Here is a 25,333-nt window from a genome sequence, read left to right on the forward strand (position 1 = left end):
ATTGGCCTCTCTGAGGTCCTGGTCCTTACTCCTGGGAAACCACACCCAGGTTCCAAGGCTTCACTGACTGTCCAAGGATCTGCTCTGTCCCAGGGGCTCATGGGCAGATTGAGAAGAAACATTTCTCAATCTCAAGTTCATGTCTTAAATGAAAGGTCCGAAAACGTACCTGCTTTGGCCAATCCTCTCTAAACGAGCCAAAGCCGGTGCATTGGTCCTTGTCCTCAAGCTTGGACTCCCAGTACTCTCTGACTGGCTTTCCTTAACCCCTGGCCCAAAATGGTGGCCCATGAAGGAAGAAGTCCTGCAGGATGCTCCTAACTTTACACTATTCCCTAAGATCTGACCTCTCCCCTCCCTCACACATACCTTAACAACCCAAACATGTGACCCAGACTCACTACCAAACTCCTTCCCCACCTCCCCAAACCCATGTAATAGGGAAGGATCACAAGTCAGCTCCTTCCCTGGCAATGGAAGAGGCTGGGTGCAGCACCTTGGGGTCTCACAGGTTTCCGTAACCTTCAGGGATGAGGGGGTGCTCAGCCCTGCTGCAGAAGCTCCACTTCTGGCTGTACCTGCACAGCACCCTCTGCTGACTTGGCCAGAATTTTCAACCATCAAAGTGCTGTTTAAAATTATGTACAAAGGAAAAAATTCTCACTGGAGTTATTGTCTGCTCTCATAAAGTGTGTCAGAATTTTATAAAATTTTATACAATAAATGGGGATTTGACTTTGGGTGGTGAACACACAGGGCAATATACAGGTCACATGTCATATAAATGTATAGTTAAAACCTATATGACCCTATTAACCAATGTCACCCCAATAAATTTAATAGAATTTTTTAAATGAAGGTTTATTCTGCATAGAGTTGCCATGCACATAATTCTATGTTGGAAAGGTGTGGAAATGTCATCACCTGCCTGTGGCTGAACAAGCACAGCTTTTGGATGGTCCCAGCATTGACATAGAAACTGCTATGTGACAGCAAAAACATCGCTCTGAGATGAATTATCAACCACAAGCATCAATCCCTCAAAATAAAGGGCTCAACTCTCTTCTGTCCCTTCAGTCCTTACTTAAGATTAGATTTTCTGTTAATAATATTAGTAGTATTTCATTTCCCATCTTAATCTTTTTATATTCAGCCTCTGCTACTGTTGCTTTGAATATTTTTATTTCTTGAGAGAAATAACAATTTCCATGTATCTCTTATTTATCACAATTATTTCTTTAATTTTTTTAAAAAAATTTATTTCAGAGAGAGGAAAGGAGTGGGGAGAGAGATTATGGAAACAGAGGGACTGGAAAGTAGCCGACAAGTTGACTTTCCAAAAGTTGTCAGTCAAAGCTCATAAAATGTGTTTATTCTTTGATTTAATGAGTCTCCCTTTTCAGATCTATCCTAAGTAATCAAGAATGTTGGCCAGGATATAGCTGTGGGATCTGTAGTGAAGCATGTTTATAAAGTCCAACAGGAGAAGGAAAGTTGAGTAAATGGTGATACCTATCTATGTTCCACTAAAACTGTTCCACTAACAGTTTTGAAGGATGATATTTCTCGTCATCTTAAATGTATGTGATTGTGCTTTAGTATAATGATTAAAAACGTGTATTATAAATCTGCATTTAAACAATACCCATTGTATGTTTTAAAAATCTGAATATGTACCAGTATGTATCAAAATGTTACCGGTGTTACTACTGGATGATGGGATTATGGATTATTTTTAGTAGTAATTTTCCTCATCTGCATTTTCTGGAATGAACATATATTCTGCAATTATGAGCATGCATTACTTATGTAATGAAAACACAGCAGAACAAATCATGTGTTTTTACTTTGGCTCTACAAAATTAGAGACCATTCAGCCAAATAGGACACGCATGGCTCCAACATTCTAAAACTGCTGTCATACAACATTTGATCATAATGATACCTGACCTCCCAGCTTTTACCCAGAAATGCTTTTTCCTGGGAAAAGTAGGCCTCCAGCTCTTTTGGTTGATGTTCCCACCTCAGGTTCATGTGGTGGGAAATTGCTTTTTATTCTTCACCTTAGGCTTTTTGCAATGCAAATACACTCTTCAGGTCATGATTAATGCGTTTTAATGGGCTATCCATTTTAAAAAATCAATAAAAAGAATTAACATTAAAAATAGAAGGCAATTAGATTGATTTGGATGACCTATTTTTAATAAATCCCATTATTTATGGATCTGAAAACTCTCAGGACCTCTTTCTCTGGAGCCTTCAAGAATTAACTCTTCTGTTATTATAATTTTAAAACAGGAGGCACCAGGTTAATTAATAATTTGCTCAATACTTTTCAAAAAAAAGGACCTACCTTAGAAATATTCCTAATTGCTACTCTCCTTTCTTCTTTCCTCAACCCATTTTAGTTCCTTCTTACCACCCATGGTTTATTGGAGTAAGTCTGAAAAAGAAGAAACTTTGTTCTGTTTCTTGAAAAGTTTTGGTGTATCCAGTCCTTACTTAAGATTAGATTTTATGTTAATAGTATTACTAGTATTACATCTCTCATCTTTATCTTTTTATATTTAACCCCTGCTACTATTGCGTCTAATGTTTTTAATTCTTGCAATAAATAAGAATTTCTGTGTTTTTCTCATTTATCACAATTATTTCATTTTTAAAATATATAACTATATTTTATTGATTTTAGAGAGGAAGGGAGAGGGAGAGAGAGATAGACACATCAATAATGTGAGAGAATAATTGATTGGCTGCCTCCTGCACACCCCACACTGGGAATGGCACCCACAACCCTGGCATGTGCCTTGACTGGGAATCGAACTGCAACCTCCAGGTTCATAGGTCGATGCTCAACCTCTGAGCCATGTGGGCCGGGCTATCACAATTATTTCTTAACAGAATTTAGGTGTGTATGTGTGTGTGTTTAGGAATTCTCACTTATTTTTTTATTTTAAATGTCTTGCTTATATCCCAGATTTTTTCTATTGCTGAATGGAATATATACTTTAGAATTCTATGAATTCTCTTCATTCTATAGTTTTGAAAGTATTTGACAGAAAAAATACTAATTTCCATTTCAATGGCCTGTAAGTAGTATTTTTACCACATACTTGAATTTATTATGAAAATATTATGTTCATTTGCAGCTATCCCTCTGAAATTAATAGTAAAATTTGCTAGTGTTCAGAGGAGGAAAAAACCCAAGAAACTGACAGAAAATGTCTCCTTTACCTGGAGCACTGCAGTAAGTGTCCTTGAGCCTGCCAGTCCCTGAGGGAACTGTGAGCTTCCATCCCGAAGGGTCCTTGGAGTTGAAGTTAGTGTGCTTAAGAATATGAACATGCAAACTAAAACCAAGACCATGCCCATCATTAAGGCCGTGATGATGATAGCTCTCCCCTCCCATTTGGATCCTGCTAATTTTTATGGTGGGTTTATGGTTCACCAGGTTCTGGCATTGAGATGGTTAATTTTATGTCGACTGGGCTATGGGATACCGAGATATCTGGTCAAACATTCGTTCTGGGCCTGTGTGTGAAGATGTTTCCAAGAGCAGCTGGCACTTGAATCAGTAGCCTGAGAAAAGCAGATTGCGGTCCCCAATGTGGGTGGGCGTCGTTCAGTGTGTTGAGGACCTGAAAAGAACAAAAAGATGGAGGATGAGAGAATGTTCTCTCTCTGCCTGACTGAGGGACCTTGGACTTCTCCTGCCCTTAGACTGGGACTTAAGCCATCAGCCTTCCAGTTGTTGGGCCCTCAGGCTCAGACTGGAACCACACCATAGGCTCTCCGAGTATCCGTTCCGTCTTTTAGTTGTATTTTTGAAGTGGTTGTTCGAGGCAGCAAACTGCAGCGTTAACCTATGCCGCCATCTTGGTTTTCAGGATTTTTTTTTAATGGTCTAAAACAGGGGTGGGGAACGTACAGCCCACGGGCCATATAAGGCCCGTGAAATCATTTGGTCTGGCCCTGCCAAGGCATTAGGAATGAATGAATTAAATGTTTGACCAACTATAGCAGGCTAATTTTTTAACTTGATAACTTTGTATGTTCTGAGAATGATGTTATAAATAACCAACTGGCCCTTGGCAGAAAAAAAGGTTCCCCACCCATGGTCTAAAATATGGTCAATCTGGGCTTCATGCTGTACTCCCTCCAGGAAGGAGAGCTGGGGCCAGGTCTGTGTTCATCAGGTTTCACATTTTGTGCTTTTTCTGTTGATTTTTCTTGGTTACATTATCAAGTGGTTTGTATTTTCTTCTTAATATTTCAAAGTACTAACTCTTAGATTTATTTATTAGGCCTACACATTTCATATCTTTTAATTGATGAGTTTTTAATTTTACATTTTATGTATTCTCTTTGCCTTACACTTTTTGTTGTCATCTAGCTTCTTGATGGGATTGTCTGCTTAATTATCTTCATTCTTCCCTATTTCATGATGGAGATGTTTAAAACTGGAATTGTCCTTGGGGCCAGCAGCACATGTGAGTGGACTTAGGGCCAGGCTGCCTGGGTTGTGATGTAGGGAAAGGTGCCTCTGCTTTCTCATCTGTGGGTAAGAATAGTGCCCTCCTCATAGGGTTGTGATGAAGATTAAATGCAATGATACTTTAAAACTCCTCGGTATCTACTACATGTGACTGGGACTTAAGCATTGATTCAATTGATTCTTTAATAGTTGCAGAGTGTGCCATTGCATGCGTGTATCATCCTTTATTCTGTGACTCTCTACTGATGAGTAGATGGTTTGCATTTTTGATCTCCAACTACCCGAGAAAACACAGAGCTCTGCATTTCCTTGCACAGGCGTGCCACATATTGAGAAGTGCGAGGAGTGAGCAGAACAGATCCACAGAGAATGCAGGGCTACAGGCATATCCACATGACATTTGATGGACATTGATAAAATGCCCACCTTGGGGGAGGGTCTACCAATTCATAGTCCTACAGCATCTTCCCTAATACAATGTGTTATCAGAATCTTTCATCTTTGCTAATCTGATAGGTAAACCCTTATCTCATTTTAATTTTCCTTATTATGTTGAGTATATTTTATAAGTGTAATGGCCACCACTTTTCCATTTTTCTGTAAAGTTTTTTTTTTTTTTTTTGTCTTTGCCCATTATATGCTCTGCTCAGGGTATCAATGGGGCTCATACATGGTCCTGATTGAATTACTTTGTGTTAGAAAATGTAAGGGAATTGGGAGATGGATCCTGGGGTAATCCACTTCCTGAAGTGGGTAATAAAACTAGTAAAAACAATAACACTATTCATTGAGGAGAAACTGTGCTAAACAGTTTACATTTATTGTATCTGTTTGTGATCTCAACAAAGGAGGGAGATGATCTGTTTTGAAGTCTCAGTTCTGCAATTTTTAACCAAGGCCACCTTGGGCAATTGGAAATGAGCCTCAGTCATGTCATCTATAAAATACGAAGAGTATCTAGTTCATAGAGTTATAGAAATGAAATAAAACAAGCTAGGTAAGAGCACCTGGCACAGTGCTTGCATAAAGTATAATGGTGCTAAGCAGAGTAATTTGCTAACAATGCAGATGTGGGTCTAGAGAACAGGCAGAAGAGAGTTATTTCCAAGTCACATTGTAATGTCATGAGTGGCAATGACAGGAGAATGTCCATCCAAGGTGTGAGGTCAGGAAAGATAGGTGGGTGGAGGCGCCCTTTTCTATTTAAACTTCCCCAAATCATGGTTTTTCTGAGGCCTGGAAAACACTTCCAACTTATTTCAGAGAATAACTTTCGGATCTAGCTTTAAGAGTTTTATTTAAAAAGCCAAATGGAATCCAAGTATTAGTGCAAGTATGAGGGCAGAGATTTCTAAATGGTTCTGGAACAGGGACTTCAGTTAAATTACTTTCCTTCTCTGTTTGGAGGGCAACACGCTTTTGCATTTTCCAGGTGTCTGCTTTGCTCTTTCATTCTTGGCTTTTACGGGACACCTACCCTGCTGCGGATGGAGCCTAATGGACTATTTTTCCCCTAGAGTTCTGACAATATCACCCTTCTTTGCCACAACTTTGAACAGCTATGAGCAGAGAATGCTGCCTTTCAGCCTGTGGCTTCCCTCCGTACCCGTGTTTAAGGCTTTTGCTAACCTTTCCAATGGCTCCGAGGATTATGGGAAGGAATTTTCTAAGCCACGGTGATGCCATGAGTTCCATTCCCTCAAGCAGCTCATCGGTGGGGAGATGAGATTCAGCTCCCGTCCCATTTATGGTGGAGATTATATACCCACTTTGATGCTCTTTTTTGAAGACAAGTTTCAGGAAAAGGGGAATGTCCATTAAGGTCACAGAGAGGGTCACTGGATGTGACACTAACATTGTGGAAGTTGGGCTCATATATCCCATTGCTGGGAAGCGCAGGTAGCAAGGGACCTGATTTCATTATTCATGGAAACAGTTAGACCTGTTGCAGGTCAAGAGGGGAGTCATGACTGTCAGACCACCTGAAAGAGCCCCATTGCTACTCACCCACCTTGATCTTACCTACAATTCCACTCTATTGAGAAACGTGGGCGAGAACTGTTGGGAACATAGTGGTCACCCAGCCACGGCTGTACTTTATGACTGTAGGAGAACCTTCCCTTCTCCCTGCTTGTTAGAGGGACAGGACCCTGGACAGTGCTGTCTTGTCACTGAAATAATAGTGACAATAGTGGTGACAATAAGCATTCTGTTTTGTTAAATCTTTTCCCTTTTGAATGTAAGATCTATCATCACAGAGCACTGTACAAAACATCCATGGGCAGTGGAAAAATACTCATGAGCAAACACCCCCGGAAACCCACCAAGATAAGGAATAGGACACTGCACCCCAAAAATTAATTTGTGCCCTGCCCACTCAGGTGGTCCCTGTCCTGACTTTGCGCTCATACATCCTCGTTCTGCTCTGGTTTTGCACGTGTGACTGCACCCCGAAACAATGAGGTGACTTGGCCAGATTCTGAGCTACGTAGGTGTGGATACACACTGCAGGTTCTTTTGTACTGTGTTGCTATCTGGGTTAGTTTCCCAGGAAGAGGACTCTGAGACCGAGTTTAAAGCAGGACGTCTATTTGGGGGTGCACTTGGGAATGACCCCTGTGGAAGGGAGGGTATGGAAAGGGAGTGGACAGAGGAAGAAGTCAGTGGTGATGCAGACCCCGGGGCAGCTTCTGCCCACCACACGGGGCTCTGTGCTAGATGGTTCTTCTGATTGTCCCACATTGGACCAAGATGGCCAGGCCTTTTAATGCCCACATTGACCAACACCAGGTTCTTCATCCTTTTTTATGAATGAGGTCTTCAAATCTACTCTTCTTTTATTAGGTTATTTTTTACCAACCACCTGAATTTGAAATGAAACTGCAGTTGTTGGAATGTTTAGGGAAGGAATCTAGTGTGTGAATATTTGGGAGAAAAGAATTCCAGTCTGAGATTTGGAACTAATGAGGCATTTCTGAGTTTGTCAGCAAGGCACAGTTTCCCCGTAGGCTTACCAGGGTTAGTTGGTTTGCTCCTTTTTGGTGAGGATCGTTACTTACACAGCAAGGACCAAGCACTCTCTATCTGCAGCTCTGGGAACATGAGAATGCCCTGAGAATTCCGGGATGCAGAAGACATTGTTTCTATTTCCCTAGAAGTCACAACACAAATGAAGTGGCAGTTGTGGTCACGGGGCATGTCACACAGAGAAGCAAAGGGTAGAAGTGGCTGGTGCCTGCTGAGAAAGGTTCTTGAACCACGAGTGCCAGAGTCGCACCTTCAAGGCTGAGTGCAGGCATTAGCCAGGCAGGGAGGTGGGAGAGAAAGCGCGCAGGTGGGAGGGCAAGTCAACATGCAAAGCCTGGAGGAGAGAAGGAGCATCAGGCACTGGGGGGCGGACAGGAACCCAGGTCCAAGGCTGTGACGAAGAGAGGACATGTGTTGGTCAGCCAGCTCACTGGTGTTCAGGTACAGCAGGGAGGAAGGAAGGTTGTAAGGTAGGTAGGCATCCAGTAGGTTGAGCCAGTTTGGCAAATAGCTTTCCCAGCTAGTGGGGCCATGCATTTGAGCTCATCTTGATGTAAAACATCTTCCCTAATGTTGCCCGTGACACTACTTCTGCCTTGGGCCATCTTCACCACTTTTTCTTCATTCTCTTCCCTGATACTCAGGAAGTTCCCATTCTGCCTAGAGCAGGCATTAGAGATCCAAGAACAGAAAACATCACAAAAATAAAAAGAGACAATAAAAAGTAGCTGTTTGTGAAATGTCATCAGCTGGACCTGAATTTTGAGTTGGTGTTGACCAGACATCATGAATAAATCAGGAAAAGGTGTGATCTTGTAATTATGGGTGTGGCCAGGACACCCAAGGAGTCATCTGAGCTAGGACAATTACTAAAATGCCCATTGTGTCGAAGCACCAAGGGTGTTCTTAAGATTGGCATAATCTTTGGAATCAGGGAAGCTAATGGCAAAAAAGAAAAAAAAAGTCGTAAAAATTCTCACCCTAAGTTTAGGGAATAGAGGGTGGGGAGGGAACTTCATTGTAAGGATCAGGTTGATTATTCTTTCTTATTCTTTCTTCCCACGTCGGTCGTAGGAGAGAAAGAAATTCTCAAAGTGGATTCTGTAACCTGTCCCTTTAAAGGACACATTAAGCACCCAGTCCTAAGTGGCTTTAAGCACACAGCATCACAGGACTTGATAAATAATTGATATAAATTAATGGCCAATGAAAGAAACATACCCTCACTGATCTATAATTACTGGAAGCATCCTCATATATTTTTCATAAAAGTGTCATTTCATGGCAGTTTTTTTCTCTAAAATTCAGTGTATTTGGAGTTGAAATTGCTTTCAATAATGGCTTTCAATTGCTTTCAGTGGCGGGAGAGTCTCTGTCAATATGGGCATCAGAGAAGCCTATGATGTGGGTGCTCCCTTCTCATCTTCTGACTCCACTGGACTCTGACCCCAACTGGTGACACCACAGGAGACTTCGATGAGCAGGACTGCCTGTCCCACCACGCCTCGGGGAACTGCCCTGCTTTGGAAGCCGGGTCCAGGGTTGGCATGAGAGGAAGTTTTCAGCTCAGCCAACTGGTGGCTCCATTCCATTCCCTGCAAATAGAAGGAGAGTTGTGAAGGAAAGTCTCATACGCCTTTTCGTTCCTCGCTGCAGGGTGAGTAGGATGGGCTTGTTGTTAGTCTATGGTGAATGACTTTCTGTTCCTTGACCCTAGAAATAGAATTGCTTGCAGACAAGAGTCTCCTGATAAAGGAGACTTCTTCTCTCCAAGGTAAAGAAGGAGCTCAAGTTCCAGGGAATTGGAAGCTCAGGCAGAGAGCCCGTGTTTGATCTTAGTTCCACGTCATGGTGCGCAGCATGGCCATTGATGTCGGCCTCATGGCACACAGATGATCAGTCAGCAATATTTATCAGCACTGGCGGTGCCAGGATCCAGGGGAGGCACAGGTGCTGTGCTGGTCACCACCTTCTCTAAGGTGAAGGTTGTCTATACCCGAGAAATCACATCACATAGGGACTTTTAATTTAGTTTTGCACTTGTTTCTGGTCTGCGGGAAAATGAGCAAGAGGCATTGAACATAGTTGAGTCTAGATGATTTACCCCATTCCAGGACTAGAAAAAGCTAGTCAGGGGCCCAAACAGTAAAAGCATACACCACTGTACCTGCAGTTACCAGGACTCCGCAGTGATGCACATTCAGTCTTGGTTGTTGGTTATAACATTTTTGTGTAAAGGCTAATGATGTATAAATTGGAGCTGATCCTTAACCCGAAGTCTGCAATTAAGAACATTCGAGACCAAAAAAAAGAACATTCGAGGCCAGCACAGGTCTCATGGGACAAAAATCAAGGTGTTGGCAGGGCTGTGTTCCCCTCTGGCGGCCGTAAGGGGGAATCCATTTCTTTATTTTTTTCAGCTTCCAGAGGCCACACACATTCCTTGGCTCCTGACCTCTTCCTTGTAGCATCTTTCTGATTGCACTCATTGTCACATCTCTGGCACCGTCTTTCCTTCCTGCCTCTTCCCCTTAAGGGGACCCTTGTGATTACATTGACCCCTTGGGTAATCCAGGACAATCTCCCTATCTGAAGTCCAGCTGTTTAGCAACCTTAACTCCTCTTTGCCATGCAACCTGACATGTTCACAGATGCTGGGCATTAGGACATGGGCATCTTTGTGGGGGGCCATGGTTCTGTTTACCATAGCAATCTAAATGGGATGCTTCTCAAGAGTCTACACTTTTGCTGCTCTTCAAAGACACTAACATCCCGCCGGTTCTGATGGTGTTGGTGAGAGGGTTTCTACTGCACATGATGGTGAAGTAGAGGTAACGGGACCTCACTCTTCAGAAGTAACTGACCGCTTGGTCGATTCCTCTTATTTCTCGGACCCTTCAGCCAGGCTTTCTGAGATTATAACATCCACCCCTCCCATCTGTCATCTCTTGTTGGGATTAAATTGTTCCCTTCCCCCTATTTATAACGTGACCACTGGGGAAACTCAAGGATAACCTTCCTAAAAGACAAATCTGGCAAAACTCAGAGATAAAGCCCTTCAATGCCCACATTTCTGTAAGATAAATGCCACTTCTCTGCCAGGCGCCGGAAATTCCCCGCCCAGGTGCTCAATCTCCCCTCCCCCACCTTTACTGCAGACCCCAGCTGCACTCAGCTGTTTGCTCACTTGCATCTGGGTTTTGCTTCCTAGGAACACGGTGGGAGGGCAGTTTTCTCTCTCTCTCCCAGGTTATTGCAATGCTACTTGGTCATGTTGCCTTGGTGACTTCAATGTCCAGCATTAGGCCAGGATGTGGTTGGCACCGAGTCAGTGTTAGGCTGATGAATGAGACGAGTGATGAATAAAGGAATAAATCAATGGGTAAAGTGAGAATGTAAATATAAGAGGCTGTGTCTGAGCTCACGTGTCAGGAAAGGATTGCCATCGAATGGCTTATCCTCTGCAGAGGGAGCTGCTCCGATGGCAGCCATTGGAGAACAGAATACAGTAGGAAGACCTCCTATTAGGTTTGATGTGCAGGGATGGCTGGCCATGAACTTGGGTAGCAGAATAACGACCGCAGGGAACAGAGAGAGACCTCATGCAAACGGAGCATGTCCACACGTGAAAAAGGGACTTCTTCGACATTTGTTCATTGGGCTTTTATTGAGTCCTACCACGTGCCAGGTTCTGCTCCAGGCCCTGGGGAAGCACTGGTGAAGCTTCCAGGCTGGCGGGGGACAGAGGGGATCAAAACCATGTGACACCATGAAGAAGAAGCTCCCATCAAGTAGTGATCAATGCAACGATGAAAACAAGATAGGATGTGTGACAGAGTGACCAGGGTTGGGGGTCGGGCTTCACTAAGGAGGAGACCGTGTAACAGAGACCCAGAAGACGAGAATGATATTGAGAATATAATGATGATGATGTGTGTGTGTGTGTGTGTGTGTGTGTGTGTGTGTGTGTGTGTGTCTTATGTGTCTGTGCATATCTCTGTGTGTGGGGGGGTAGGTGAGGGGGCATGTGGGTGCCTGTAGCAGTTTTAGCAAAGAGGTTATTAAGCAAAAGGCCCCTGGAACCAGACAGCCTGGATTTCAACCCTGGCTCCACCACTTGCTGGTTATGTAACTTAGGGCACATTCCTTAACCTCACTGTGCCTCCGTGTATTACTTGAAAAATGGGGCTGATGGTCCTGGTGGCACCTACCTCAGGTATGCTGAGAGTGTCAACAGGCAGCGCACATGAAGCATCTGGCACTGTGCCTGGCACAGAATGGGCGCTCAGTGAATGTTAGCTATTGTCACATGCGCTTAATTGTAAACTTGTTAAAAATAGGAATTCTTTATTGGGTGAGTGGTCCAATACTTTCCTACTTGAGATTCATCATTATAGATAGAATGAATATAAGGAGAAAGCTGCCCTTGGTCGTTGGGTGGAATGCCTCACCCAAACTGACTAGATTCCCATCGTCACAGGCACCGGTTTCCTCGTTACCTAACACGATTTTTACTGGACTGAATTCCTCCTGCGTGGGGCTTTGCCTTCTCAGCATGTGTGAATTTGCAGCCCCTGGCCCAGGGCCTGGAAGTCAGCCTGTCTCGGTTTGATGGACAGGATGGGGCTTCCAGGGTCATCGTGCTGTGGTACCCACTCTCCCCTTGAAAATGTCCTTCCCATCAGCTTACTTTCAGGGCAAATATTTAGTTATCATCTAGGGTCGCTTGGCTATTTTTTGCCTCTGACATTTGAATCCCTTCCCACTCTGGGCTCACTCTGTGGGCTGGTAGTACTTCTAATAATCCTAATTGTCCATCACTGTTCAGGGCCTCTTTCCATTACACTTCATCACCCGCAGCCATCATGCTTTTAAGCAGCATCCAGGCGTCCCTCCTGCCTGGGGGTGGGCTTCTCACCCCCCGAAATAGAAGGCAGATGGAGCAGTTCTGCGAACCCAAGCGGGCCTGTGATGTGTGTTTCTTCCCATCCCCGTTACCACCTAAAAGCGGTCACAAATCACTCAGAACTTATTTATCTCCTCAAGCCAAGTTTCGGTAATTTGGATAAAAGGGAAGAAATGGGTTCTTATTGCCTGGAGCTCGAAACTGGGGCAGAGCAGGGTCATATAGGCCAAATTGACCACTGTGTGAATTTTCAAGATGCAAAGCAGTCTCCTTCCCTCTCTCACCCAGGGGCTGGAGCACTCTTGGGCTGGAGTCAGGGCAAAATGTTTTCTCAAAAGACCCCCCCTCCACTCCCACCCTGGCACCCCTGCTTTGTCTATTCCAATTGCAGATTTTAAAATGCTGTTTCCTCTGCAGCTCCTTGAAATGATCTACTTTAAGTCTCAAACCCTGTTTCTAACTCCTCGCTCATCGACGTGGCTGAGAAGCTTGTCTTGTTGTCAAGAAATGTTCATGCATTGCCTTGAGCACCTGGTCCGAGGAGTTTAACCCCGAGCAGGACACACTCACTGCTCCTTTCCTCTGCGTCCTGGCACATGAGCTGAGAGCTTGACAGCTGGTGTTATTGTTTGAGGTGAGGGCACTAGGCTCACAGAGGTTGGGGCCTTGCCCAAGGTTGCCCTGGAGCTGGGACTTTAATCCAAACCCGCCTTCTGGAGATTCAGTGTTTAATGACTATAGTATTCTGTCTTATTCTGAGTGATTTACTATAAATGCATAAGGAAAATTGTCATTGTTTACATTTATGTTGGTGAATATCAAATACTTGATCTGTGAGTCTGAGCAACTCTTGGTCCTTGTCATTTTGGTATCTCTATCATCTCCATCTCTATCTCTGTCTCTCTACTTCTATTCTCATTCCCCATTCTCATCCATATTCTCATCTGGCATCACCATCTCCATCATCTCCATCATCTCCATCTCCACCTCCACCATCTCCACCATCTCCATCATCTCTATCATCTCCTTTCCATCATCTCCATCTCCACCATCTCCATGATCTCCACCATCTATATCGTCTCCATCATCTTCATCTTTATCTCTGTCTCTACCTCTATTTCTATCTCCATCTCTGTCTGTATCAACTACTGTTTATTCTTGTTTTCAGTCCCAGTGTGGGTTCTCATATGCAAAGAAACGTGGATGCTTGACATAGAAAAATCATTGAGGAGCTTCATTTACTCCTTAGGTCTAGCATAATTGAGGAAGGCTCCCCATGAGAACAAAAGAGTTTCAAGCTCCTACTTATCAAATCACTCAGTAAAACCTTGATCTCTAAAGAGGTGTTGGGCCCCACAGTTCTCTGGTGAGGTCACCTTCAGGGGATTTTGGAAGGTGTGAAGTCTAAACAAGGGGCCCAGGGCAGGCCAGGTTGAAGCTGCCAATGCTGAGGTACCGTGTACTAAGGGATGGATCAGGAGCTTCTCACTTGAGAGCAGAGGAGAGACAAGTGCCTAAGGAGCCAGTTTCATCTGATTCTGTCAGGGGGAGCAGAGTTCCAGGGTTTGGGTTGGCATCTGAAGAGCACCAAGTCCAGAGAAGCCCTTTTCCCCTAGGCAGAGATGGCCCCTGGGTTTACCAGATGGACCATCTTCAGGTGGGCAGAACGTTATCTTGACCACTTTATTGGCTCCTACTTTTCTCATAGCTGCTGGCCTTGGAGCTGACCATGGTGCTGGCAGGAATCTGTTTCTTCCTGAGCCCTTGCTATTCAAAGAGTGATCGTGGACCACTGGAAAGACCTCACCTAGAAAGACCTTGTGAGAGATGTAGCATCTAGGTCCCACCCCCCCTCCATATTTCTTGCCAGCTGTCCTACAGGGACACTCACTTGCCACCGCTCAACAGGCTGTATTTTGCCTCGTTCCTGCTGAGTGATGGCATTTCTTCAGATGGCACAGGGATCCTGGTTCAACATTTCGAACCCATGTCCCTGAAATGAAGGTGCAGGTGGAAACATGTGGGGTTCAGTATTGATGGGGGTGGGCTCCTCACTCTTTCAGTGGGGTCTGGGAAACAGAAGGAAAGGCCTCCTCTCCTGCTGTCATCTGCCATGGGAACCCCAAGCACATGGACCCTGAATTAGAGGAACAAAAGAAGTCAGAAGGAGGAGGGACATAATATCTTATCTGCGTGGCTGGGTCCTTTCAGGATCCCCCTCAGCTGAGACACAGGCATCTGAATGAGGATCCCATCTGACTGAGGAGGAGCTGGGATTGGGTGTTTGCCTGAGCTCTCACAGTTAGCAAATGCTCAGAGCTGGTGCTCAAACCCACAGCGGTTTCATTCATATTAATGAATTATTTTTATTGTGGCAAAATACACATATGTTAACATTTGTGATCTTATCCATTGTTAGTGTATGGGTCAGTAGCATTACATGCATTTACATTATTGTGCAACCATCACTACCATCCATCTCCTGTTCATTCAATTGTGATGTGTTTCCTCACAGCACAGAAAACAGGAAAGCAAAGCTGAGAATAGGGTCTAAAAATTCAGCAGGGAGCACACTGACAGGTTCTGCTCCTCTTAGTGGGGCAAAGAAGGCTCTGGAGACGTGCTCTGGGCCAATATCATGATTCACTTATGAAATCTACTTGGGTGGGGGATGTAAGGTGCATGAAAAATCTCTACTGCAGCCACCGATTTTCCTCAGAGACACCACCTTCTGGCACTTAAAGGTAATGCAACAACATAGCAGTTAAAAAAAACCTTTTTTTTTAAAGTTCATATTTGCCCTCAATAGAGGAATTTGGAGATTTTATTAAATCTTGACTAAAATGGCAAATCTGTAGGTTATATACCTATACCTATCCATCTACATCTTCACCTATACATCTCTACCTATATCTCTAGCCCTCCCATTGCCTGAGGGTATTTACTTATAGCAAAGACTGTTCACATGGGACTTAAGGATGTATTAAAGACATTTGAATAGAACTTGTTTAGGCCAGATGATAATTTGATACAAGTTTGGTACTGAGATGAACATTGGGATAAAACAGTGATTCCCAAAGTGGGCGCTACCGCCCCCTGGTGGACACTGCAGCGATCCAGGGGGGCGGTGATGGCCACAGGTGCATTTGTTTTAACTTTTTTTGTATTACCTTTCTATTCTGAGTTCAATAAATAGTTTCATAATTTCAAACTTCAATGTTTCTAATTTACACCTTTCTTTACTATGTTTTACGAAAAAGGTAGAAACATTAATACATATATCTTTCTGTTTAATTGCTATTAAAATAAAAAAAAATTAATTTCCAGGGGGCGCTGAGTAATATTTTTTCTGGAAAGGGGGCGGTAGGCCAAATAAGTTTGGGAACCACTGGGATAAAACAAAGAACATGATGGTTTAATAGTCATAAAACGAAGGAGAAAAGTCTACACTAGCTTAATTAACTTAACTCTGAGACCAGATGGGGTGCCTTGGCTCCTGATATTTCTGACAGTTACAGTAAAAGCCCATCTTGCTGCTCTTCAGATGGACCCTCGCAGCTGTGCGGTGCTGAAGATGCAGGTCTGGGAGGTTGGGGAGTGCCAAAGGCTTCCACGGGAGTTCTCTGCTCTTCCCGTGGGTATCCGTGGTGGTACTATCTGTCGCAAGGGAGGGGTTGACAATTACACCTGGTCTCAGAGGCTGTATCAGTCACTACGGATGCCATAACAAACACCACAGACTGGAGGCTTAATCAACAGAAATGTATTTTCTCACAGTCTGGGACTAGAAGTCTGAGGTCAGGTTGGCAGGGTTGCTTTCTTGTGAGGCCTCTCTCCTTAGCGTGCACACAGCCATCTTCTCCCTGTGTCCTCACGGGGTCATTCCTCTGTGTGTGTCTGTGTCCTAATCTCCTCTTTTTATAAGGTCACCAGTCATAGCAGACCAGGGCCTACCTCAGTGACCTCATTTTAACTGGATGACCTCTACAAAGACCTATCTCTAAATGCAGTCACATTCTGAGGTCATGAGGGTCAGGATTAAACCATATTAATTGTGTGTGTGTGTGTGTGTGTGTGTGTGTGTGTGTGTGTGGCACAATTCAGCCCCTAACGGGCTGGATCCAGCCTTATGGGGGAGGCAGCAAGGCTGAGCCATGGTCGCAGGAAGTGTACAGTAGTTGCTCAGAAGCACTGGTTTCCCCAAGACTTCACAGGGCTGCATCCGCCTGAAGACTGCCCTCCACACCACCAAACCCTCCACTTCCTCCTACACGTCCCTTTCAGTGTGTGTGTAACCCTCCCTGTTACTATCAAGGACCTATAGGGGTGGCCCGTCTAATAAACTCTGAGGCCCCCAGTCTGGTGCTCGGGGCCCTTCCATTCTATTCTGCAGTGCCATGACACCCCTCCAGTCCCAGCTCAGAGGCTTCCCAACACTGGCTCTCTGCTTCCATCCCCAAGCCAGCCTCCTTGTCCTCTGGATCTCTTTCTCTAGGTATATTTTAAACCAAAGGCAAAATTGTATGCCCTGTTTTGCAACCTACTCCAATCTTGCCCTGGGAATACAGCTTTAAATCAAGATTAATTTAATGTCTCTACAGTACTCCATCCAATGAAGGCATCATTCTCCTTCCAGTTCTCTCACTTCCCCCTCCATGCTCCTTCTGCCACCTGCTTCCCTATGCCCTCGGAGGGTCACTGCTCCGTCACCTTCCACAAGGGCATCCCTTCAGTATGCATTCTGTTCTTCAGTCTCTATAGTTTTCTAGCTTTCTAGTCCTTTCCAGTTCTTCCTTTTTTTGGCGGGGGGGGGGGGGGAGGGGGGGATGGTTTCAAACTAGATTTTAGGTTCTGGTTTGCAATTCCATGTTTTTCTGAAAATACCTGGAAGGATGTTGTGTAGACTGCAGGCTTAGGAGAGAGAGCACCGATCCATTGGCAGGGTTGGAAGTCATGGGGGTAGGGGAGGTTTCAGTCCTGGGATCCACATTAAGGGCAATTTTGAGGTTTCACTTTTTCTCTCTCTAGGTTTTTAATCTGATTCTCTTTAGCTTTTTTAGTTTCTGGCTAGATCTTTTCTGACATGGGTCTTTATTCAGGTCAAGCACCTGTTATTTCCAATTTTCCACAGTTTCCACCCTTCCCTATTGTCTTATAATCTGTTTGTTTTCATTACCTGTTGGCCCTTGGTGTCATTTATATCTGAAGCTCCGCAAGTGTCACACTCACCATTATAATGTGACCCTATTTTTACATTCTTTGTTTCTTTTTGTCAAAAGGCTTTTCTCCCTGAATTAAATATACCACTATAATTAATTGCATCTTATCTCTCCATTTAGATTTTGCCTAAATCCCTCTGCCTTTACAAAATTTCCCCTTGACACTCATTATGTTTAATCTCCAAGCCCTTTGCATTTGTTTGCACTGTAGAAGCAATTTTCAGATATGCTATCTTATTTCTACTTGTCTATAGCATAGACTTCATATATTAAGACATAATAGAAGTTATCACCAACATCCAAGGAGCATTGACTATAATAAAACTGCTTCAATGATGATGGTGGTGCATCAGTTAAATAAAATGACTACAAGTCGCCCACTGGCCATCATTACTTCATTTCTCTTGTGGAGTTTTCACAAAAACAAAGTGTAGTTTCAAGGGGGCATGGAAATTATTCTAAATTAATAAAGCTAGCTTCACTGAGCCTTCATGCCGCGCCCACCACCCCTGCCTAGCTAGCCCAATGCTAAATATTTGATGGTGTGGAGAAAGTGAACAAAATCTGCAAAATCAAACACAAACAAACAAACCCCCAATGCTTGTTAAATTCCCTCTATTTAAGATTTCTCCCTCATTAAAAGCTTCTAATCTACTAATTATTCTTGCCATTACTTTGCATAATGAACACTTCCCATTTTATTTGTGGTTTAAAAACATGCCACTAATTTGTAGAAATTAAATTTTAATATGTTTTAATACTGATACTGTGGGCACGCCAGGGTGGGAATTTTGTGTTTTTACTTTACGAGCATTTGAAATACCATGTTTTATAATTATGCATGCCTCGCTCATGTTCACTCGCTACATTGCTTCTGTAAGCCTGGCTCCAAGAGTCCTCTTTCAGTGGCTGAAGTTTTCTCTGCCCCTCCTCTTAAAAGAACCTCCCAGAGGAAGGCAGGGCCAGGGAGCTCGGGCTATAAAAGCCGGTTCCTCCTGCAGGAGGCGGGACCTTTGGAGTGAAAGCAAACCCTACCTGAGATCCTCCACTGGTATGTTCTCCTCTGCTTTTCGTCTCTCCGTAACTGTTGTGCTTGCTGTGACTTGTAGAACTGGTGCCAGTTTAGTGTCTCTGAGAAGGGCATCGCTTAGTTTTCCTATGAAGATCTGGAGCTAAAGGAGGACAAAATTGGAAATTTCCCAAAGAGCTGTGGGGAGAAGTAAATGCTAGTTCACAGATGTCTTTAGCACTCATTTGGATTTAGATAGAAATGGAGAAATCTCTGCTATATTTTTGAGTGATTTAAAATACAATTACAGCTCCTCCCTCCCTCCTCCTGATTGACAGAGTCACAAATTTCCTCAAAGGGGCTTTATTAGGAAATTCCCATCTTAAGGCTGCAGCTGACAACCTAACCCAGTTCTAGGTCCTGAAACTACTGGGAACATAATGAAGCAGGTCTCCTGTAAACCAAGACTGTGTTGAAATCTAAATTAGCGTCAAGAAAGAATGCATTCAAATAGTCAGTATTCTTTGATAATTCAAGCGGAAAAGTATATTTGACTTATTTTTACATACTGTGGTTCCTTCCAGTTTTTCGGCTTCAGAAGCATGCTCATCACTTGTATTATTTAGGAGCAAGAAACACTGAGGAGGTGGATGAATAATTAAAGGTTTTATTTCTATTTAATTTTGAGTCCATTATGGCCAACACTGACTCTCAGTGTGAGGATTCTTAAGCTAAACGTAAGGGGATGGTTATTTCTTAAATCTGTTATCTATGTGCTAATCCAAATACACTTATTACCAGAGAAGTTTGAGTATCCTGAGAGTGTAGATAATTTTATTTTAAAGCTGCGACTTTGAATTTATAATTCTTTAAAATCTGAAACAGTTATTATCCATGATTATTATTTTTTGTCTTGTCTAAGAATTGATGTTATTCATGGCATCTGTGAAGATTATAGGGTTCCAGGTACCATAGGGACCCCCTGCCTTTCCCCCTATTCTAGGGGATTCTCAGAAAATAGCACCTTCAAGCATCATCTGTTGCTGGGTTCCACCTCTTGTCTCAGAGGAGACACTTTGGGGCAGGAGACACTGGGATCAGTGACTTCAGGAGCCTCCATTGGCTTTCACCATTTTCTCAGCTTTTACCCATCTATTCAAACTCCAAAAACGTGGCCGACAAAAAGAAAGACAACTAGAAAAGCAGGAGAATGCCTATGACACCAGGAATCTCAGTTCTGTGGCAGTGGATGACATGTGGAGGCCAGGTGTATACCAACCCTCCCAGTCGCTGCCACTTCCACGTGCACCGTGGCAGCACGCCTGGCAGTGGGGGTCGGGGTGGTATCTCTGGATGGTGTCAGTTATATCTGAAGCTCTGCAAGTGTCACACTCACCATTGTAATGAATAATTGAAGGGAGAGAAGAGTGGAGGTGCCTGGGGTTTGGACGGGCCTTTGGAACATTCTCATCAGAGTATGAACGATTCAGTTCCTCTCTTGTTCAGTATCACAGGCATTGTTATTTATTCTTTCTCTTTCTTTTCCTTTTTTACCATAAAGAGACATAGGACTGTACATCCTGTTGGAAAATGGCATCCCAGGACTGGTGTGACCATGGCGACCAGATTTAAAGCTAAAATGCAGTTTTAAAAACATGCCAAATGCCATTCTTGTATTAGGACAGTAACATAGCAGACTGATTTTTTGTTTTTGTTTCTGCATTGAGCTCAGAGGATGCAAGAGTATTATGTTGTGAAAGGGTGACTTCTGGATTATTTAAAATTATCCATGAAAATCAATAATAAAAATAACATTGGGTCAATTTCTCCCCCAACCAACGGAATGAGTTTTCTAATGCTTTATTTACATTTTGATAGTGTATTAATATAGTAAAAATGACAATTGATTCCTTCACAAAGAGGTATTTGTATTAGAGAGCACAAAGTAGTTTAAGGATTGTGCTCTCAGGCCAGCCAGTTTGGGTTTGAATGCTATTCTCCTCTACTTATCAGCTGTGTGACTTGGGGGAAGTTACTTGACCTCTCTGTGCCCTGGTTTTCTCATTTGGTTCAGTAGGAAAATAATAATTCATAGAACTCGTGGGAGGATTGAGAGTTGATAGAAAAGAGTGTCACACAGTGCCTGGCACATAGGCCTTACATAAGACATAGCTGTTATTTATTCCTGGCAGTAGGACGTTGTTCCTGGCCTGATGATGTGTTTCGTGTGCTGGCAGGATGAATTGTCTTGTTCATAGATTCAAGTGATCAGAGAAGAATACTAAGCCAAAACTGCCTCTTAAGTACCTGTCAATTACATGCTTGTGTTTTACAAAGATTCAGTTACAAGTTCTGAAGGCATTTGATTGAAGCTTGAGATGAGGAAGGCGTTGGTGTTGTTTGCAGCTTCTGGTTTAGCCCAGTGGTTCTCTGGTTGGAGTCCCCTGACCAGCAGTACCAGCAGCCCCTGGAACGTGTTAGAGACACAAAGTCCATGGTCCACCCCACAGCTTCCGGGCACCTCAGGTGGGACCAGCAATCTGAGTTTTAATGAGGCCTCTGGTGGCTCAGTGTGTTGGGAGAACACCGGTTTCTCTGGGTGGGAAACTGGAGAAGCTGTCAGTCTTTAGTTTGGCACATGCCTGGGTTGTGGGCTCGATCCCGTGTGGGGCATGCAGGAGACAGCCCATCAATGATTCTCTCATTATTGATGTTTCTATCTCTCTTTCCCTTCCTCTCTGAAGTCAATATATATATGCAAGAGGGTGATGGTCTCACTCAAGGTCACAGGGTTAGTGGCTGAACCCAAACTCACTCTCTAAAGCCAGAGCTCTTAACCACTAGGATTTCTTACCTCCTGCGTCTCTCCCTATTCATAATGAATCATCTTTCCATTTCATTACAGTGCATCCCGCTCATGGCACTGTCCCCCTACTTCTTTTGGGTGGAATGTTCTCCTATTGATGGAAATTTAGGTTATTTCCAATTGTCCCCACTATAAATAACATCAGCGACCATCTTTTGAGTAAGACGTTGTAAAGGATGCCTACACTTATAATTAGTCAAGGTGAACCGTTTGGCCTCCGAAAACCAATCAGAAGCTCATGCCCGGTGTCGGCAATGTCAGACCAGCAGCTTGCTGCTCATCTACACGCTTTCCCGTGTCTCACTTGATTGGAATGTGATCAGAAAGCAAAACTGCCCTTTTCCCACAGCAGCGTCTTCCTTTCAGGCAAATAAAATCATTTCCTGCCGGGTGGCGCCCTACTTAGAAGCAATTTGCTGTATGGGGATCATAGAGAAGACCCTGCAGGATTGATTTGCGGTTTTGCAATAATGTATGTGAAGCACCAATTAATACTCTAGGCCTCTCTTCAAAATGCCTGGGGAGAGAAGTAAAAGGAGCATCATTGTTTTAAACAGCCGGGACCGCCCTTTCCCAGGGAGGTTTAAAGAAACTTCCAGTCCCTGTGGGTGGGAGAGTCGGAGGCTGGCCTGGGACAGCGGGCGATCTGGACACAGGAGTCAGGCCCATGTGGCCGAGAGCTCAGGAACCACGTGGCTGAGCGTGGGTCTTAGTCCTTTCCATATTGCGGATGTGGAATTAGTGTACAAACCAAAGGAGGATTTGGAGGGTGTGTGAGGGTATTTATCCCTTTAAATTATTCACTCACTAAGTATTTGTGCAGAGCTACCAGGTGCACTGTGCCAGCCTCGGGAAGGTAGTGCAAAACGAGATCCATCTGGTCCCTGACGTCAGCAAGCTGACGGGCCACAGGGCTCATGAAAAAAATCGGGGTGGTCACAGCAGGTGGAGAGAAGGTCACCGGGCCCCTGAGCCAGCCTGAGCATCACAGGGGACCTCCCTGAAGAAGTGATTCCTGAGAAGATGAGCAGGAGATAACCAGGAGAGGGTCTGGGAAGAGGGGGCGGGTACTGAGGATGAGAAAGGTGGGGCTCATGTGAGGAGCAGGCCCACGGGAGAGGCAGGATGGGTGAAGGAGGTGGAGGTGACACAGGGGTACTGGGCCTCTGGGAGCTGGGTGCCAGGAGAGACTGGGGTAACGGGGTGTGCAGGATGGCTGATGCCTGCGTTCTAGAAACGTCCCGTTTACTGTGTTTGTGGATAGCACAGGGATGTGGTGGGTTTGGTTTGCAGCCTGGGATATGGGCTTCGGGAGACAGGGGCAAAGGGTCCAAGTGGGAGGGGCAGGTCTGAGCGTGAGGAGTAGAGGGCAGCCCTGGGGTGTCTTTACGGGAGCTGAGGCTTCTGTGATGCCCAGGTATAGCCTGCACCCCAGCCTGGGAGGGTATTGCCACCGGCCACTTTGAGTCTCAGGGGGACCAGAAGGCGCATGCTGTCCCTCAGGCCCCACCAACCCCGTCTGCAAGGTCCTTCTCCCCCTTCACTCGTGGCTATCAGGGCTAGGATTCCTCCCCCGACCCGACAGCCCCATCCTCTGGCTACTACAAGCTGCTAGTTATAGCTGGTTGTGTAAGTTCTCTTTACTCCAAATCCATGAACCTGGAAGTAGCTATTTTGAAGCCACAGTGTGTGGTGGTCTGTGATGTGCATCACACTGAGGAGAGGGAGCCCCAAGAGGCCCCAGCCCTGGGCGGGAGGGACCAGAGACCCACGGAAGGACAAAGGACAGAGACCCAAGCTGGGTCCAGTCGAGCCTGGGCACTTAGCAAAGGGTGGGGAGGAGAGGGCAGAGGGATGGGCTGTGGTAAAGCTTTCCTGCCCGTGACCCGATCTCAGCACCTCCCACCCCCATTCTCCACAGGAGAACAGATGTCTTTCGAGGGTGCCAGGCTCAGCATGAGGAGCAGAAGGAACGGCACGCTGGACAGCACGCGGACCCTGTACTCCAGCATGTCCCGGAGCACGGACGTGTCCTACAGCGAGAGCGTGAGTCCGGGGGCGCCCAGCCGCCACCCTCCTGTCAGAAAGCATCACTTTGGCACTCAGGATTCTTTGGGGACCGATGCCCCTTCTTTAGAAGATGACATCTCCACATGTAGTATTTTGTCCTGTGGGTTATTTTTGCTAAATGGAGAAACATTTTCTTTTCTGTGTTGTTTCTCTTGCACTCCTTTGTAACCTTAGTAAGCTGTTGAATAATGCGCTTCTTAACTGACTTTGATGAAAATGTACATGCTAACCATGTAATAATCAGCTTAATATTCAGTGCTTGGTGTTCTTGCTTGCAGCCCAGTTGGATCACCTCAGAAACGATTCTTGATTCTAAGTCCTTTTCTTTTACTCTAAGGCTGGGCCTCAGTTTGTTCTTGCCAAAGCTTCTCACCTGCTCCAGCCAGCGGCCACGCGGCCCTCGGGTTGCAGAGACATGCCTGTCATTGCTATTGGATGAGCCGGTGCGGGTCGGGGTGCCGGAGGAGGCTCTCTCCCACGTGCAGGGCGCGTGGCTGTGGTTCCGTGGACTGACCTTGGGTCACATCAGTGAGCTGTAGGGAAACAGAGGAGCAAGCGGGCGCTCCCTGCCCCTCCCCACACCAGGCGCCTTCGTAGATGTTGCTCCTGGTCTCACCTGGCCTGTGAGGAACACACAGGGGACAGGGACTGGTGGCCTCCGCTGTGCTGTCCTCTCCACCTTTCTGGGTGGAAGCTGACTCAGGTGTGGGTGCACCGTGGACTTTGTTCCAGGAGAGGGACTGTCTCTGTCTCCCCCCCACCCCCGCCACCCCGCCTTTGTGGTGCACGACTGGTGATGGCCTCCCTGGGGGTGAGGAGTCAGGGCTGGCGTTGGTGCCAGCAGCCTGACTTGGGAGGACTACCTTGTGTGACTGTCTGAGAACTCCAGCTGCCAGTGCCCGGGACCTGAGGGCAGTGGGTTTGGGTTGCCAGCCCCTCCTTCCCAGGGCAGGACAGACCCTGAACCCCACGGCCCACTGCCAGGCATTCTGAGCTTGCAGGTCATTCACGGGACAAGCCTCCCTCTCTTCCCACAAGGGACTCTTTCTAGGGATGCGGCCTTGCTGGCAGCGGTGGACAGTGTTCCAGAGTGGTCCTACCACTTTGCTCACCCACCCACAGAGGGCACAAGCCCTTCACCCACTTTCTGTGTCCCTCGCCTGTTCATGCTTCTGACCTGGCGGGTGTGCAATGGGATGTCACTGTGGTCTCCCTTCAGACTTGCCTCATTGCTGTGGGGTTGAGTTTCTTTTCACACATTTATGGGGTGTTTGTGTGTCTTCTTTTGCTAGATGCCTGCTCAAGTCTTTGCCACTTTCCCATTCGGTTGTCTCTCTCACTCTTAGTAATTTATAGTTCTTCATATATGCTGTTTGCCAATCCCATGATTAATACATGTTGCAAGTATCTCCTCCTGCTTTGAGGAGTGTAGGTATTTTTTGAAGTATTTTCATCTGTTTCCAAAGTTTGCTTCTGACAATTAAAGGGAAGCTTGTGGCTTACAAAGTCTTTTGGTTGGTTGTCAGAATTAGGTCACAGATATCATACCACCTTGTTGCTGGGGGGATGGACAGAGGTTTTGGAATATATCTCCTTTTGTAAAGCAAGCATAAGAGGACTAGAATCTGTAATACTGTATTATTTATGCTGAACTATCAACAAATGCTTAAATTCCCCTGGTAGCCTTAGAGATGGAAAAACATAATTTGTATGTATGTATGTGTGTGTGTGTGTGTGTGTG

General features: G+C 45.1%; 1 protein-coding gene across 1 annotated transcript in view; it reads left to right on the forward strand.

Annotated features, from left to right (window-relative positions):
- Positions 1-9,091: 9,091 nt before the first annotated feature.
- TRPM8 (transient receptor potential cation channel subfamily M member 8) overlaps positions 9,092-25,333 on the forward strand; it is a 65,037-nt gene continuing 48,795 nt past the window's right edge. Inside the window, exons 1-2 of the mRNA XM_023759561.1 lie at positions 9,092-9,179; positions 23,444-23,568. Coding sequence (XP_023615329.1) covers positions 23,452-23,568 — 117 coding nt within the window. The 5' untranslated portion in view covers positions 9,092-9,179; positions 23,444-23,451. The remainder of the gene's footprint in view (positions 9,180-23,443; positions 23,569-25,333) is intronic.

This window comes from Myotis lucifugus, unplaced genomic scaffold (assembly GCF_000147115.1).
Source record: "Myotis lucifugus unplaced genomic scaffold, Myoluc2.0 scaffold_3, whole genome shotgun sequence".
In the NCBI taxonomy this organism is placed as follows: Eukaryota; Metazoa; Chordata; class Mammalia; order Chiroptera; family Vespertilionidae; genus Myotis; species Myotis lucifugus.